Consider the following 17,329-nt stretch of genomic DNA (forward strand, 5'->3'; position numbering starts at 1 on the left):
TTCGCATAGGGCAGTGTGAACTGCCGCCGGGAGGCATGCGATGCGGGAACCCGCCGCGGATTCATGGCGTTCCCGCATCGCTCCAGTGTGAACCCAGCCTAATAAGCGATCATTTTTCTGATCGCTGTATTAGTGTCACAGGTGACGCTAGTTAGGCAGGTAGGTATTTAGGTTCGCCGCAGCTTTTTATAGCGCCAGGGACCCCCATATACTACCGCATAAAGCCCCCTGATTTCCCCCTAGTTAACCCTTTCACCAGTGATCACCATATAACTGTTACAGGTGACGCTGGTTGGTTAGTTATTTTTTTATAGTTTCAGGGCACCCGCCATTTATTACCTAATAAAGGTTTAACCCCCTGATCACCCGGCGGGTGTCATTTGTGACAGTAATAACTGTTAGGGCAGTTAGGGTTAGCCCCCTTTAGTTCTAAGGTACCCCCCTAACCCCCCCAATAAAGGTTTAACCCCGTGATCACCCCCCGTCGCCAGTGTCACTAAGGCTGGGTTCACATTGCAGCGGTTTATGAGAACGGATGTGATTCGCACCGCACTGCAGTGCAAATCACATCCGATCTCTGTGCGATTCGAGTTCAGCCATACAGATAGTATGGCTGAATTCGTGTCGCACCCGCCGCACCCGCCGCAAACTCGCACGGGACCCTTTTTTTGGTCCGCAGCAGAATCGGATCGCATGGGTGTTCACACCATGCGATCCGAGTTTGCAGATCGCACTGCAATATGCGAACTGATCTGGGGGTGTCATTAACATTTCACGGACACTCCCAGCAGTTCGTATAGGGCAGTGTGAACTGCCGCCGGGAGGCATGTGATGCGGGAACCCGCCGCGCATTCGTGGCGTTCCCACATCGCTCCAGTGTGAACCCAGCCTAATAAGCGATCGTTTTTCTGATCACTGTATTAGTGTCACAGGTAACGCTAGTTAGGCAGGTAGGTATTTAGGTTCGCCGCAGCTTTTTATAGCGCCAGGGACCCCCATATACTACCGCATAAAGCCCCCTGATTGCCCCCTAGTTAACCCTTTCACCAGTGATCACCATATAACTGTTACAGGTGACGCTGGTTGGTTAGTTATTTTTTTTATAGTTTCAGGGCACCCGCCATTTATTACCTAGTCTCACTAGTGTACCCCTAAATTTAGGGGTGTCTACTTTCCAAAATGGGGTCATTTGGGGGGGGTTTGTGCCATCTTGGCATTTTTTGGCCTTCAAAACTGTAACGCCCTTAGAAAGCCTGAAGGCGGTGCTTGGTTTTCGGGGCCCCGTACGCGGCTAGGCTCCCAAAAAGTCCCACATATGTGGTATCCCCGTACTCAGGAGAAGCAGCAGAATTTATTTTGGGGTGTCATTTCACATATGCCCATGGCATGCGTGAGCAATATATCATTTAGTGACAACTTTGTGAAAAAAAAAAAGTTTGTAATTTTCCCGCAACTTGTGGCAAAATATAAAATATTCCATGGACTCAACATGCCTCTCAGCAAATAGCTTGGGGTGTCTACTTTCTAAAATGGGGTCATTTGTGGGGGTTTTGTGCCATCTTGGCATTTTATGGCCTTCAAAACTGTAATAGGTAGTGAGGAGTGAAGTCAAATATTTACGCCCTTAGAAAACCTGAAGGCGGTTCTTGGTTTTCGGGGCCCCGTACGTGGCTAGGCTCCCAAAAAGTCCCACATATGTGGTATCCCCGTACTCAGGAGAAGCAGCAGAATTTATTTTGGGGTGTCATTTCACATATGCCCATAGCATGTGTGAGCAATATATCATTTAGTGACAACTTTGTGAAAAAAAAAAAAAAAATTAAAGTTTGTAATTTTCCCGCAACTTGTGGCAAAATATAAAATATTCCATGGACTCAAAATGCCTCTCAGCAAATAGCTTGGGGTGTCTACTTTCTAAAATGGGGTCATTTGTGGGGGTTTTGTGCCATCTTGGCATTTTATGGCCTTCAAAACTGTAATAGGTAGTGAGAAGTGAAATCAAAAATTTACGCCCTTAGAAAGCCTGAAGGCGGTGCTTGGTTTTCGGGGCCCCGTACGCGGCTAGGCTCCCAAAAAGTCCCACATATGTGGTATCCCCGTACTCAGGAGAAGCAGCAGAATTTATTTTGGGGTGTCATTTCACATATACCCATAGCATGTGTGAGCAATATATCATTTAGTGACAACTTTGTGTAAAAAATTGAATTTTTGTCATTATTCAATCGCTTGAGGCAAAAAAATAAAATATTCAATGGGCTCAACATGCCACTTATCAATTTCCTTAGGGTGTCTACTTTCCAAAATGGGGTCATTTGGGGGGGGTTTTGTACTGCCCTGCCATTTTAGCACCTCAAGAAATGAGATAGGCAGTCGTAAACTAAAAGCTGCGTAAATTCCAGAAAACGTACCTTAGTTTGTAGATGTGACAACTTTTGCGCAAACCAATAAATATACAATTATTGACTTTTTTTTTACCAAAGACATGTGGCTGAATACATTTTGGCCTAAATGTATGACTAAAATTGAGTTTATTGGATTTTTCTAATAACAAAAAGTAGAAAATATCATTTTTTTTCAAAATTTGCGGTCTTTTTACGTTTATATCGCAAAAAATAAAAATCGCAGAGGCAATCAAATACCATCAAAAGAAAGCTCTATTTGTGGGAAGAAAAGGACGCAAATTTTGTTTGGGTACAACATTGTATGACCGCGCAATTACCAGTTAAAGCAGCGCAGTGCCAAATTGTAAAAAGACCTCTGGTCATTTACCAGCAAAATGGTCCGGTCTGAAGGTGGTTAATAAAACTTACAGTGGCGTAACTAGAACCTTCAGGGCCCCAATGCAAGGAACCATGAAGGGCCCCCCTGAACCCCAGCCAGGGCCCTTCCCTCCGAGTCCAGCGGTGGAACTCCAGGGCGTGGTCACAGGTTTGACCTTTGTGAGCCCTGTAGTTCCACCACTGGCATCAGATTTTTTTTTTATTATTATTTTTTTTTAATTTTTAGGTGCCCCATTGGGGGACTGTCCCTAGGCAGGATGGGGTCCCCGTCCCCAGAAGAGATGAGGTCCTTTTCTCCAGGACAGATGAAGTTACTGCCCGCAGGTGAGAAGATGTCCCTGTCCCCAGGGGAGGTGGGGGTCCCTGTCCCCACGTGAGAAGGGGTCCCTGTCTCCAGGGGGAGATGGAGGGGGTATGTAATGGTGTGTGGGGGATGGGGTCCTCTCACTCACCATGACCAAGCTGTAGGCCGCTCACTCATCCATGTTGGCCTGGGCTCCATCCAGTGTGCTGGACGGGCGATCAGCATATCTCCCAGAAAGACCTTTCATCATCTGTGTATGATGGGGGAGGAGGAGGGCTGGCAGACAAGCCTGCAGTGTGCTCCGCGAGCCGGCTCTCATAGGGCTGCACTGCATCTGTGTGCTTAAAGTTTGTTTACCCGGGAGAAGTATGCAGTGCAGAGTGGGCTGGACTCGGGGGGGGGGGCGGACTCTGGCTGGGGAGAACAGACATTGGACTGAGCGGCAATGCAGCTGGAGAGGGGTACTCTGAGGAGCCAGCCGAGGACAGAGGTCATGCGGGCAGGGCCGGTGCTAGACTATTTTGCACCCTAGGCAAGACCAGCTACTTGCGACCCCCCCCCCCCCCCCAAAAAAAAAAAAAAAAAAAAAAACATACCCTGCATGGCTTTGTGAAGTGTCATTAAATAATAGCACAACACACTCTTTGATCACAGATCCCAGTGTGTATTGTGTGACAATCTGTCAGTTTTAATTATTTCACTGTGAACACCAGGGCCAATTGCAAGTGCGACCGTTCAGCCTGGATTACGAGCATCATGGGCCTGGTGCTGAAGATTTTGGTGGGCTCTGGATTATGAAGCCCCTTGCCCTGAATTATACATTACATTTTTCTTTACAGGCCCGCCTTAACCATCACTTGTGCCTAGGCATGCCTTTCATCCCCACCCACTGCATCTGGGACCCCTTTCCTCATCATCTACTGTGCCTGCAACCTCCCTTGCTTTACCACCTACTGCACCCACAGCCCTCTTCCCTCACCACCCAACATACCTGTAGCCCCCCTTTATTGCAGAAATACTACAGGAGAGGGTCACAGACTGCAAAACGTACTACAGGAGAGGGTCAGAGACTGCCGACAGGGTACAGGAGAGGGTCAGAGACTGCCGACAGGGTACAGGAGATGGTCAGAGACTGCAGACAGGGTGCAGGAGAGGGTCAGAGACTGCCGATAGGGTACAGGAGATGGTCAGAGACTGCCGACAGGGTGCAGGAGATGGTCAGAGACTGCCGACAGGGTGCAGGAGAGGGTCAGAGACTGCCGACAGGGTGCAGGAGAGGGTCAGAGACTGCCGACAGGGTGCAGGAGAGGGTCAGAGACTGCCGACAGGGTGCAGGAGAGGGTCAGAGACTGCCGACAGGGTGCAGGAGAGGGTCAGAGACTGCCGACAGGGTGCAGGAGAGGGTCAGAGACTGCAGGCAGGGTACAGGAGAGGGTCAGAGACTGCCGACAGGGTACAGGAGATGGTCAGAGACTGCCGACAGGGTACAGGAGAGGGTCAGAGACTGCCGACAGGGTACAGAAGAGGGTCAGAGACTGCCGACAGGGTACAGAAGAGGGTCAGAGACTGCCGACAGGGTACAGGAGAGGGTCAGAGACTGCAGGCAGGGTACAGGAGAGGGTCAGAGACTGCCGACAGGGTACAGGAGATGGTCAGAGACTGCCGACAGGGTACAGAAGAGGGTCAGAGACTGCCGACAGGGTACAGAAGAGGGTCAGAGACTGCCGACAAGGTACAGAAGAGGGTCAGAGACTGCAGACAGGGTACAGGAGAGGGTCAGAGACTGCCGACAGGGTGCAGGAGAGGGTCAGAGACTGCAGACAGGGTACAGGAGAGGGTCAGAGACTGCCGACAGGGTACAGAAGAGGGTCAGAGACTGCAGACAGGGTACAGAAGAGGGTCAGAGACTGGGGACATAGTACAAGCGTTTCCTAGGCTAGCAGTGACCAGTGTGGAAAAACATTGATCACTGCAATATGTGTAAACAGGAGTTTACAAGATATAACAATGTGCCAAAAAAAAATAAAAAAACAGTAATTTCTCAAGCAAAGGAGGACAGTAAATGGTTAACAGGTCTGAGACGCTCCCAGCCTGACCAACCTAATTCCTTCAAAGATAAATAAAAGGTCAAACAAATCATGGATGGACACATATAGCTATAGAAACAGCAGTCATTGCAGGTCTTGCAGAAGTCTAATCAGCATTCTCCTGTCCTGTGTTCAGTGTAAATAAAACCACAGATAAGAAGCAGAGTGAGAAGACAAGGGGGAAGTCCTCCCGATCAGTGTGATCTCTGCATATCCTACACACAGCACCAGAGAAGGAGAACACTGATACCTGTCTGCAGCCAGCATTGTGACAGGTTTTATCTCATACCTTCACCATGCTCAGGTATGTCGGGTGAGGTCCTCTCCATCCCGCCCTGCTCTGGCCAACATCTGCTGGTCAAATGTGGCGGGCTGGACAATATGATTGGCTAAGGAGTTAGTGGGAGGCGGAGCAACTTAGCAGTCACGCCCTCCCACTCAGAAGAGGAGCGCTATTGGCTGCCTGCCTGTTACACAGACGTCCATCTCCCTCCAGCATTGTGAAATCCTGGGAGGGAGAGGGGAGAAGCTGCACACCACAGCACAAGGCTATCACCCGCCCGCCGCACTGAACTCCTTGCTCTCCGGGTCCCCTGTCAGTGGCTCTGCCGGGAGCTTGGGGTGGGAGAAGAGGAAGAAAGGGGGAGGCAAGGGTCGGCTGCGCCCCTAGGCGGCAGTGCGCCCTAGGCGGCTGCCTAATCCGCCTAGTGGGTGCACCGGCCCTGCATGCGGGGAATGCACAACTAAAGAGCAGCCAGTGCGATAGTCGAGCATGGAGCTCTGCTAGTCACCCTCCACCTCCAGTCACCCGTGTGCATGGTGCACTGGTACCCCTAGCTGCCTATGCTGCTGCCGGCCATATGTAGAGGGGGCTGCATGGGCCCCCTGCATCACAGGGCCCGGTTGCGGTCGCGACTGCTGCACCCCCTATAGTTACGCCCCTGAAAACTTAACAGCTCAAGTTCTGAATAAAACAATCAGAGGTTTGTGTAGGTTGTGTAGGTTTGTGCAGTTAGGGGGGGGGGGCTGTTTTGCACCAGTGTCCTGTAGCTTAAATTCTGCTATGAACATATGTGTACCAGCAGTAGCTGGCATTTAATATTAGACACTGTTTCATTCACCAGCTATGCTTCACCCCTTCTATATGGCAGCATATGTATCCATACTCATAGATGCCTCTAGACTTGCATTTGAACTTTTACCAAGTTCAGATAATACACTTGATGAAATAAAACGGTGGTTTGGAAACATTTGCACAGTTCTACCTATTTCACCATAATGTTCCCTCCATAGAAGCCATAATATTGGTTTCCACAATGAAAAGTGTTCCATGAATAGCGGAGGCAGGCCTTTCTTTCATCCACTTGTCCTTCATTATTAGAGCATTCTTTTCATTGTGGGAACTGATAGTACAGCTTTAACGAATGAAGTTAGAACTTGAGTACCTGTGACAGCTGAAGATGCCCATTCTAACCCTCACACAGGGGGTATCTGAGTCATGAGGACTTCAACCTAATACAGCAGCCACTAGAAAATGGGACACTCAGGTGAAATGTATACTTTTGCAGTTATTAGTAAATAGTGTGTTTTCATGGTAATAATGTCAAAATTACTATTACAGACAAAAGTTTTGCAATAAAAGCTATAACACTTATTACTGGGGTGAGTGTCATCATTTACTTATGTCCAGTTATTGTGACCTTTTTTTGGCTATTCACTATTTTTCTAGCTTGATCCGTTACTCAGAACAGCTTTCTGAACTGGATCTTGATAACAATTGTCTAGGAGAAATGCCAGCCACTGACATCCTGGAGGCCCTGACCTACAGAAATCAAGGTATGTTTTTATCTTTTACTGTAATGAATTAAACCTTTTGTTACAATAAAGAGTGAAACATTTAGATTTGAAACATGGGCTGTGATAGCCAAAGCCAAAGCCACAGGTACAGATAGGTTAAAGCAGGTTTAACCACTTGCCTATCGGGCACTTTTACCCTCTTTCTGCCCAGGCCAATTTTCAGCTTTCAGCGCTGTCACCCTTTGAATGACAATTGGGTAGTCATGCAGCACTGTACCCATATGAAACATTTAGCATTTTTTTCACACAAATAGAAATCTTTTGGTGGTATTTAATCAGCACTGGGTTTTTAAGTTTTTACTAAACAAATCAAAAAAGACTGAAATTTTTTTCACTGATGTGCGGTGATGAGGCTGCACTGATGGGCACTAATTGGCTGCACTGATGGGCACTGATAGGCAGTATTGATAGGCTGCACTGATGGGCCCTGATGAGGAGGCACTGGTGGGCACTGACAGGTGGCACTGATGGGCACTGATAGACGACACTGAGGCAGCACTGACTGGCACTGATAGGCAGCACTGATGGTCACTGTTGGAGCTGCATTGATAATCAGGGCACTGATGATCTGTGCCCTGATTATCAGTGCAGATGCCCCCTTTCACACTAGCTGGTTACCGGCTCTCTCCTCTCCTCATGCTGTGAAAAAAGTGTCTATGATTGGCTCTTTACCCCAATCTGTAATCAGCTATGTCCGGAGAATGCAGTGATCACAGAGTGCACTGCCCAACTTTTTCAATAGTCAACAGCAGGCGGGTAAGTCAATAGCCATCTGGCAAGTCTGTAATTTGCAAGATGCACTAATGAGCATGTCTGAGAACAACTGTGTGTCGATGTGAGCTTATGTGGGTTCCTCAACCTCAGTCAGCTATGCTTTAATAAAATGTGGGTATACCAAGGATCTACTTTGTCACAGTCTTGAATAAGCAGTGTTAAAATGCATGAACAGTGCACATAAACGCTAATGCTCTGGCCCTTTGAAATATTTGCTTACATAAATATTAAAGGATATCTAAACCCAAGAACAAAAATGTAATATAACACAGCTTCTCAGACCTTAGCTGCATTTTTTCAAACTTAAAAGCTAAGTTCACCCCTTTCACCTCTTTTGTTCCAAATTCCAGCTCCCCAATATACTAATATAGCATGGATGTACTTCTTTTGAAAAAATAGAACAGCTTTCCGTTTATTCCTGAAAGCTCAATAATTTTATCAATTTTCCAAGCTATCTTCTGTAAACAACAAGCCTCCACTATGACTTCCTTCATAAATACTAGAGAGAAATGAACATAGGAATAGGACTAACAGGGGAAAATAAAGGAAAAAAATAAAAAATAAATATAACACTGTCTTGACTGGTAACCTGCAATATATTATAGTGTTTTTTGGGGGTTTAGATATGCTTTAACTGATGTGTTTTAAATGCTATGCCTAGTCTTTATTTCTTGTCCAGGTCAAGAAAATGTTTTTTAGACATTTGTGATAGATAATAAGATTGCATCCAGGTTCCAGAGTTATAATTAAATGCAAGAATTTGGTCTACACCTGCTGAATGTTCAGCTACATGTTCTCATTTGGTTGAGCTAAGCTAATAATTAAAGTTATTCTTTGGGAGCCAAATTATGCAATCTGTCCTGGGATTTATATGACATGTGTGCTGCCACCTGTGTGATGAAATTTGCAGGCGCATATGTATTTAAATTCTTAAGAATTAGTTTGTCACTTTCCACAGCTGAATATGTACAATTATTTGAAAATTATAATACTCTAAAGAGTATACATGTAAAAGGTCAGTCAAGTTGAAGATTATATTTCACATTCATGTCCAACCTGCTGACTTTTTATCTCCTGGGAACTCTGGTGAGAATTGTTCCTGAGATCCTAGGTCCACCATCTGCCATTACCCTTACTGGGGCATTTCACTCAGATTTTTTTTTTTAATTGTTTATTTATTCTGGGAAAGAAGCCCACATGGACTGCAACATTACAGTACATTACAGGAAAAGGGATACAACCACGTAACTATAACAGGAACTACATAACTATAATATGTATGATGTTACATCTGATCACAGTTCACAATGTTCTAAGTATAGAGAACTTATCATTGTGAGGAAATTACTATTCGAATCTTGTTGTAGATCAGATTTCTCAGTTAAACAGTGCTTGTTGTTCTGTCATATACTCTCCTGCCTTGGGGGAGAATCATATGAATTCTTGGGGTGTGGGTTGTGAAAAATTTTGCGGCACCATGTGCTCAATCCTTTTTCTCTGTATAAGAGGGCAAGGGTAGGAGGAATTAGGGGTGTTTGATAGAGCGGGGGTAGATACAAAGTGCTTGATAAAGTGGGGGGGACATGGGGAGGGGAGATGGGGAGGGGAGATGTGGAACATGGAACTGTGGGGTTTCTCGTCTGGCTAATCTTCCAGAAGATGTCATGCATTACTCAATCAATTAAAGCGTAAAGTTGGTTCTCTTATTATTATTAGGTGTCAGATGTATTTCCTCTTAGTGCTTGGCCTTCATTTGAATATATAAACATGTTTCACAGCTGCCAGGTTTTGGAATATGTTTCCTGTCTATTTTGGGCTGTGAGAATGAGGTCTTTGGTGGGTGTGGTGATTCCCAGTGGAGTGGAATGCAGGCTTTAGCTGCATTGAGAAGTTGGCGTATCACTGATTTCTTTTAGGTCCATTCAGGTGTGTCAGATGCATGTAGGAGGAAAAAAGCATGTTCGTCTGGGATGTTGCGGTCTGTGAATTTTTGTACTATTCTGCCAACTACCTTCCAGAAATTCGCAATCCTAGGGCATGACCAAAAAATGTATACTAGGGTTCCTCTTTCTGTTTGGCAACGCCAACAGAGGTCAGATGTTGTCGGAAGGAACTTGTGTAGTAGTGATGGGGTTCTATACCATCTTGATAGAATTTTGTAATTGGTTTCCTGAATTTTGGTGCAGATGGAAGATTTATATGTGAATCTAAGGATATGGTTTTGTTCGTTAGCGCTGAACTGGCAATTTAGTTCCCTTTCCCACTTGATGAGGCTTGGAGGCTGATACTCCACAGGCGGTGTATTTAACAGGGTGTAGGCGAGGGAGAGTGTATGCGGTAGAACTCTGGATTCAGTACAGAATTCCTCCAGTGTTGTAAGGGGTTGGCTACGGTCAGAGGGAGGTTGTATGGATCTCAGAAATTGGTATAATTGAAGGGATCTCTGGAGACCAGGCGGAACGGGCCCATGGGATCTGAGAATTCTGTAATCGTCTTCTCGCATCCCCCAGAGCTAAAGTGGGAGGCTTGGTAGAGGCCTGCGTTGCCTAGACCCCACGAAATACTACATCATTCAGACCTGGTGCAAACTGGGGGTTCCCCAGTATGGAGCATAAGGGTGAGTTCTGGAAAGAGCGAGAAGTTTGGGAGATAAGAAGGGCACAGATTTTTGTGGTGTTGCCTATCAGGGGATGGCGTTTGATATTTTGAGGGAGGGATTAATGGCACCATGGGGCTCTACTGAGGGGAATCTCTCTTTGGGCTTGTTATACCTGGGGCCATAGTTTTGTTTCTCGGTGCCGGAACCAATTTAGCAGCCTGCCTGAATATGGAAATAGGTGCGAATGTCCGGCATCGATAGACCTCCATGTTTAGGGAGGGTGAGTATTTTTTTTGTTGAGCCGGGGTCTGTTTCGGGCCCATATGCTGATTATACTTGTTTAAAGTAGCCTGCAGTGATGTGGATGTGTAGGGCTTGTAGAAGGTAAAGGAATTTGGTGAGAATGGTAATTTTGAGGATATTACAGCAGCCAAACCAGGAATGTAGACCTGTGTACCATCGGGAAGATGAGTTCATAAAGTTGTGAAATTTTTTGAGGGATGAGCGTTCCCAGATATTTTAAAGCTTTATTGGTCCATTTTAGATTGAAGCTAAATTGTGGGTGTATGAGCTGCAGCTGTGGTATTCCGAATCCCATCTCCTCTGACTTGGAGAAATACATTTTTAGATTGGAGAGTGTGCCGAATGTCGCAAATTCTCGTAACAGATTTGATAGGGATATAGTCGGGCTTGTGATTGAGAACATCAGGTCATCCTCGTAAGCCAATACTTTATGTTGTGATTAATTTATCGTAATTCTGGTGCTATCTGGGTTCAATCTCACATGGCACAGGAGGTGTTCTAGGGACAGTGCAAAAATGAGGGGTGAAAGTGGGCATCCCTGTCACATCCTATTGGTAATTGGGAATGAGTCCGAAGTCAAGCCATTAGCTCTAACTCTAGCTGATGGGTCTGAGTATGCCGCGGAGATCCAATTAAGCATATTGCTACCTAATCCCACATGTCTCAGTGTTGCAAACATGAAATTCCAGTTAACTTGGTAAAAAACACTTTCTCAGTGTCTGTGCCAATGAAGACACTTGGTGTTTTGGTAATGTTGGCTGTATATAACAGGTTTAGCACCTTATTGGTGTTGTCTCTGGCTTCTCTGGTGGATATTTGGGCTTGTAGTGTAAAGTTATGTAGTGTTTTCCCTTTACGAAGGCCATTGAGGAGTTTAACTAGATGATTACCTAGAGGTAGTAGGGTTTTATAGTATTGGGTATTGAGGCCATCTGGTCCCGGTGCCTTTTCTGGTTTGGTGTTTCCTATAGCTAGTTGGAGCTCAGTTAACGTGATGGGTTCTTCTAATAAATTGTGCACTTCAGTTGGTAAAGTGGGCATCTGGGAGGAAGCTAGGTAGTCTGCCATTTGCTCTTGGGGGGTTGTGTTGTGTGCAGATTATAGAGAGTTTCATAATACAATTTAAATGCCCTAGTAATTTGTTGAGGTAGGGATGCTTTTTGTCCCATAGGGGATATGATGTGTGGTATATAAGTTGCCATTTTCTGGGTATGTAGGGATTGGGCCAATAGTCTCCCTCATTTATTGCCCAACTCATATAATTTTTTGCGACAGACTTGGCTTTAAAGTGTAGGAGATCAGTAATCTGTGTGCGGACAGTGTCAAGGTCATTCTCTAGTGGTCTGGTTGGGGCCTGCTTATGTCTAGTTTCTAGTGTTTTTAATTTGCTTAGGAGGGAGGTCAGTTGTGCTGATCATTGTCACTTGATCCTAGATCCATGTTTTATGAGTACACCACATATCACCGCCTTGTGAGCTTCCCAAACTATTCCCTTGTTACTGTCTCCTTTACCACTTCTGCCAGCACTTCCAGTTCTTGTAGTAGGCTCTCATTGAGTCTCCATGGCTTCTTTTGTGCTTTATAGAAGTCTGTTATAGCGTACCAAAGAGTAACCGGAGCGTGGTCCGACCGGGTAATGGACCCCATGGTGGTGTCTTTGTTTGCTTGTAGTTGGCTGTGGGGGATCAGGAAATAGTCCATTCGTGAGTATGTGTAGTGAGGTCTTGAGTAGAATGTTCGTCAGGATGGAAAAGGCGACAGGCATCTATCAACTGTGCAGTATGAAGAGCAGTATGAATTTGTGTGTGTGTGTCTCGGGGGGGGGGGGGGGGGTGTTGAGGACGTTCCCATCGAAGTGTCTTCTGTCGGGATCAGGGGATATTAAAATCTCCTCCTATGATCAATTGGCCATCAGAATATGTCAAGAGTTGTTCTAGTTGTTGCGTTGTCGTTTTAGAAAGGTATCTTGATGGTCGTTTGGGACGTAGAGGTTCGCAATAGTTACCTTTACTCCGCCAATCAGGCCTTTATTAAATAAGTAGAGACCCACTGGGTCTGTTTTTGCATGTACATGTGTCCATGGGATTCTGGCTGAAATTAGAAATGAGACTCTTCTGGACTTGGCTTCTGAATGGGTAGAATGCCACGCCGTAGGATAGAATTTGTCCTTAAGTATGGTCAGAGTGTTTTCTCTGAAGTGTGTTTCCTGTAATAGAATAATGTCTGCTTTCATACGTTTCATGTCATGCAGGAGCATCCGTCTTTTTTCAGGGATGTCAGTGAAGTCCCTTCGCATTTAGGGTAATGATGGTAAGTTCATCCATGTTCGTGGGTGGAGGGACAGGGGAGTGGCTGGTAAGGGGTAGGGTGAGGGGTTCAGGTGGAAAGAAGGAGGAAAGGAAGTAAGGTTGAAAGAGCGTGTGAAAGAGAGAAAGGAGAGAAGCCCCCGTGGGTAGTTTACCCGACGGGGGGGGGACGTTTTTACAAGGGGCTGTGTCCTACAATGGGCACCACCTAAATAGAGGGAGAAGCTAAAGTGGTAGCAAAGTTTTGCTAGTAAGCTTTCCAGTAAAAAAAACTGGTCCATGAGCGGAGCGTTGGCCTATGTGGGAGTGTGATTAGCAAGAGTCGGTGGGAACTTCAAACATAATCAACACCTTAAGCATAACTAACATAGTAAACACACAGGCTGAGGTAAGTACTAACTGTTTGGGGTTCTCCCCCATCCAGATTTCGCTCTCCCCACGGGTCGCCCCAATCAAGAAAGGGGGGGCCTTCAGGGGGGTAAGCATGGAAAGGAAGGTCTAGATTTGATCCCCTCTAATCAGGTCCCCCCCTCCCCCCGTATAGAACCATGAATATATCCCCCCCCACAGTAAGGATCTGTGCTGACCAGAAGCAGCATTCAGTCCTCGGTATTCACATCTCCCCCGCAGCATCATAGTTATTCTCATTAGGTCTTGTATTTGAGTGGAGACATGAAGGCCCCAGGTCCCCTCGCTGTAAGAGGCTGGTTCTGATGACCTCCCCACATGTCTCCCGGAGAGTCCGGTGTCACTCGACTCCCCGGGGCCCCGCCACGCGCCCCCCACCACCCCAGATTGAAAATATATAACCCTCCAAATTGGCAACTCACATATAGCGCACTTATGGCTGTAGCAGTTGGAGCTCTTGCAGCACAGGGGACCGTGAGACCTGAATGAATAAAGCACGGACCCACAATGGAAGGGTTGTTAAACAGGGCTATTACCGTCACCTCCATCTGTCTAACAGGAGAGGGCCTATAGATTATGTGTTGACATATATATGGCAACTGAGTTCCTTCTGTCACGTCATTAGCAGTTGATAATGTGTCTCTTCAGGTTGGCAGAAGTAAAAAATAAAAAAAATGTTAAGTGTGAATTCCTGTTTGTCTCCTCAGGTAGAGAGCATTAGGGGTCCGAGTATCTGCAGGTACTATAGGGTTCCTTGCAGAATACCATCAGTTCCCATTAGGTCTGGGAGAGGGTCGTGTCTGACAGTATCCTGTGATGGGGGAATGACCAAATAATCAGTGATTCGGGGGTGGACGGGGACAGGGACGGGGACAGTCTAGACCAGCACAGTGTAGAAGTTACCCAACATCAACTTGGCCGATTGGCCGGGGGGGGGAAGCTGACCAATGAGTTGCAAAACAGCTGGCAACGAGACAGGGAGTCAGTTTGTGGGGAAATGGGCAGACAATCTGTGTGGAACAAGGAACCATTTCTTGGTCTTGGAATTCACATGACCTGTTCATGGATGACCCGCGGAATCTCCTCCGAGACCTCTGCAATCAGGCAGGCTGGTAGATTCTGCAGGTGGCAGGACCTAATTGTCCCATCGGCCTTGGACTCCTCTGTAGCCAATTCTGTACCTGCACCGGCTCAGCTTCCAGAAAGGCGAAGAACGCCGGTAAATCTGCTGGGGATCGTAAGGTGATGGTGGTTTGTGCCTTGCGAAATATTACTGCCAGAGGGTATCCCCATCTGTAGGGCCAGCTGCCTCTAGAGCCTGTTTTAATAGTGCTCTCCTCTGCAGTGTTGCTCTGGATAAGTCTGTGAGAATTTGGATCTGTACATCATCAAACTCGATCGCTCCATGTTCCCAGGCTTTACAGATGATTATCTCCTTTTGCAAGTAGCGATGCAGGCGGCATAGAACGTTGCGGGGTCTGTCGAGTCCGCAGATTTCAGTCCGAGGGTTCAATGTACTTGGCCTATTTCTAGGGAAGGCTGTGGGTCTTCCATGAGCCTATGTAATATGGCCGCGACTGTCTCTGCCAGGTCTTCTGGCCCAGTGGCTTCCGGGAGTCCTGCAGCCATAAGTTATTTCAGCGGCTGCAGTCCTCCATTTCTTCTAAGTGGAGTTGCATCTCCAGGGCTGCAGCAGAGTGGGTGTCCTGTAAACATTCTAGAGCTGACACCCGATTCTCTAAGGAGGTGACTGAGGTCTCTCCTGTGCTCACTCAGTCTGTTAGGGATTGTAAATCAGTTCTCACCTCCTGCATGTCCCTGCTGTGAGCCTGCTCTATGCGGAGGATTAAGGCCTCGCCGTCCGACCGTGTAGGGAGGGCCTGCAGCATGGCGCGGAGGTCGTCATCCAGGTGGCTCTGGATCTGTGAAGGGCCTGCCATATCAGTCCGGAAAGTGGGCGTAGTCTCAGTGATGTAGTTAGGTTCTGGAGAAGGTGTAAGTGAGGTTGCCAGCGAGGTAATGGTGTCGTTCTCTATGCGGGTCACGTGTGGTGCCGCTACAATGGTGCCTGGCGAGGCTCGCAGTGGGTCTCTGAAATAGCGCTGGATTCCGGTTTGGGATGTTTGGGGACGGTTCCCGCGGGTTGCCAATCTTGTTCTGTACCATTTAGTGGTGCTCATGCCATGCTCACATGAGTAAAAAGCTGTTTGGTGGTCATTACAGGCCTCCAAAGCACGTCTTTACTCGGCCATTGCTAAGCCACGCCCCTTCACTCAGATTTTTAAAGAAAAATTCTGCAGTCATGTGTGGCTGGGGCTTACTGGGTGTGAGTGATTTAAAGGGACCAGGCAAGACAACCTTAAAAATGTTCTGGTTTATATAATAAAAAAATGAACATTACAACAATGTGGCTGTAATCTTCGAGGCATTTTTACAGTTTTCTAATATCTAGAACTTTCATGTGCATTGTACTCGAAGATTGCTCTTTAAACAGATCCCCTTAGGCTTACAGTAGACTTCCAGATGGGGTGCTGTGCTGGCTATGTAGGATGTGCCAATCCAAAGGCAGACTGGGCAAAAATGTTTTCCCCCAAACTCCAAAAAGTATCCAGGAGTATTCCTGATCATCCCTTTAGGAATCTCTCCTTAAACTACTTCACCCCCCACCCCCCTGAAGCCAGCTAGACTCTATCCCTATCTCACATTCCCCACATTGCAGGGCAGGCCAAAATGATCCAACAGGGACTATCTATAGCCTCTCTGTGTCCAGTGTTGCTGCTCAAAATCTCATGTGAGCTCTGTGTCTAATTGGACATAGACTCCCCCAATATGGCCACCGCAAGTCAGTCCTCAGGAGGGTTCCCGTAGATCCAGAGGTTAATTGAAATCATTTGATTGTTTTATTTACTTATGGCTGCTAATGCAGACGTGAATAAGTGACCTGTGGATCACCACCTTATGCCTTGCTCTACTACCCGCTCAAGCAAGAGTCCCGCTCTTCAAGATGGCAACTGCTGGCATGAGAATCTACCTACAAGTGACACTATTGTTTCTGCTATAGCAAAGGAATTAGACTTTAGGACTCATAATGACAGTACTGGGAACATCTCACATTAGTTACACATATGCTTGTACTGTGCTAGTGAGCATAGTAGAGAAACGCTCACAATGTTCAACCCCACCAATGTGTGCTACAACTTACTATGCTGTAGTCCTGCTCTTTCATAGGAAAACTTTGTGAGAAGGCAAAACATAACTCTGCTGCAGGAAGAAAAACAACATTTGCATGAGATGTCCATTCTATTCCTGGAGGGGGCTGGCTTAAACAAAATGTTCACTTTTTTTCTTATGTAACCTCTGCACCATGACTTTCAATTTGGCAATAGTTAAGGATACCTGCGATCACTCATGTCTTCTCAATGGCAAAACTCACCATGGCAGTGCAATGTTTATTTCTAGAGCAGCTTTTGTGTATGGGCAGAGTAGGCAACAAATACTTAAAGCGGTTCTGCACTGACGATTTTTTCTTTTTTTGCGGAATGTATAAAAAAGATGTGTTTCAAATAAAAACCTTACTTGCCCTGACTTCGCCCGCTATCCATGTCCGTATTTCCGTTAAATCCTTCTTTTTATAAATGAGTTTTGGCCGATGTCATTTTGCTTGTAGGCATTTGAAGCCCACAAGCAATCACTTCCTCCTTCCCTCTCTTCGGAGGAACCATCATTCCTTGCTGGTTCCCGTGCATGCTCGGTGGCTACAGTTACTAGTGGCGTAATTAGAAATGTTGCCATGACAAACGTGGCCATGACCACAGGTGCCCGCAATCGTGTCATAGGGAGGTAGAACGGGGAGATGCTTTAAACAAAGCATTTCCCTGTTCTGCCTAGTGAAAGGACAGAGACTACTGCTC

General features: G+C 46.5%; 1 protein-coding gene across 1 annotated transcript in view; it reads left to right on the top strand.

Moving 5' to 3' along the window:
• Positions 1 to 17,329, top strand: part of LOC143988747 (uncharacterized) — a 78,460-nt gene that overhangs the window by 44,923 nt on the left and 16,208 nt on the right. The window contains exon 9 of the mRNA XM_077488571.1: positions 6,901 to 7,007. Within this exon, the coding sequence (XP_077344697.1) occupies positions 6,901 to 7,007 (107 nt within the window). The remainder of the gene's footprint in view (positions 1 to 6,900; positions 7,008 to 17,329) is intronic.

The sequence above is a fragment of the Lithobates pipiens genome, unplaced genomic scaffold (genome assembly GCF_037356315.1).
Source record: "Lithobates pipiens isolate NorthernLeopardFrog02 unplaced genomic scaffold, aLitPip1_a1.2 Scaffold_18, whole genome shotgun sequence".
NCBI classification, from domain to species: domain Eukaryota; kingdom Metazoa; phylum Chordata; class Amphibia; order Anura; family Ranidae; genus Lithobates; species Lithobates pipiens.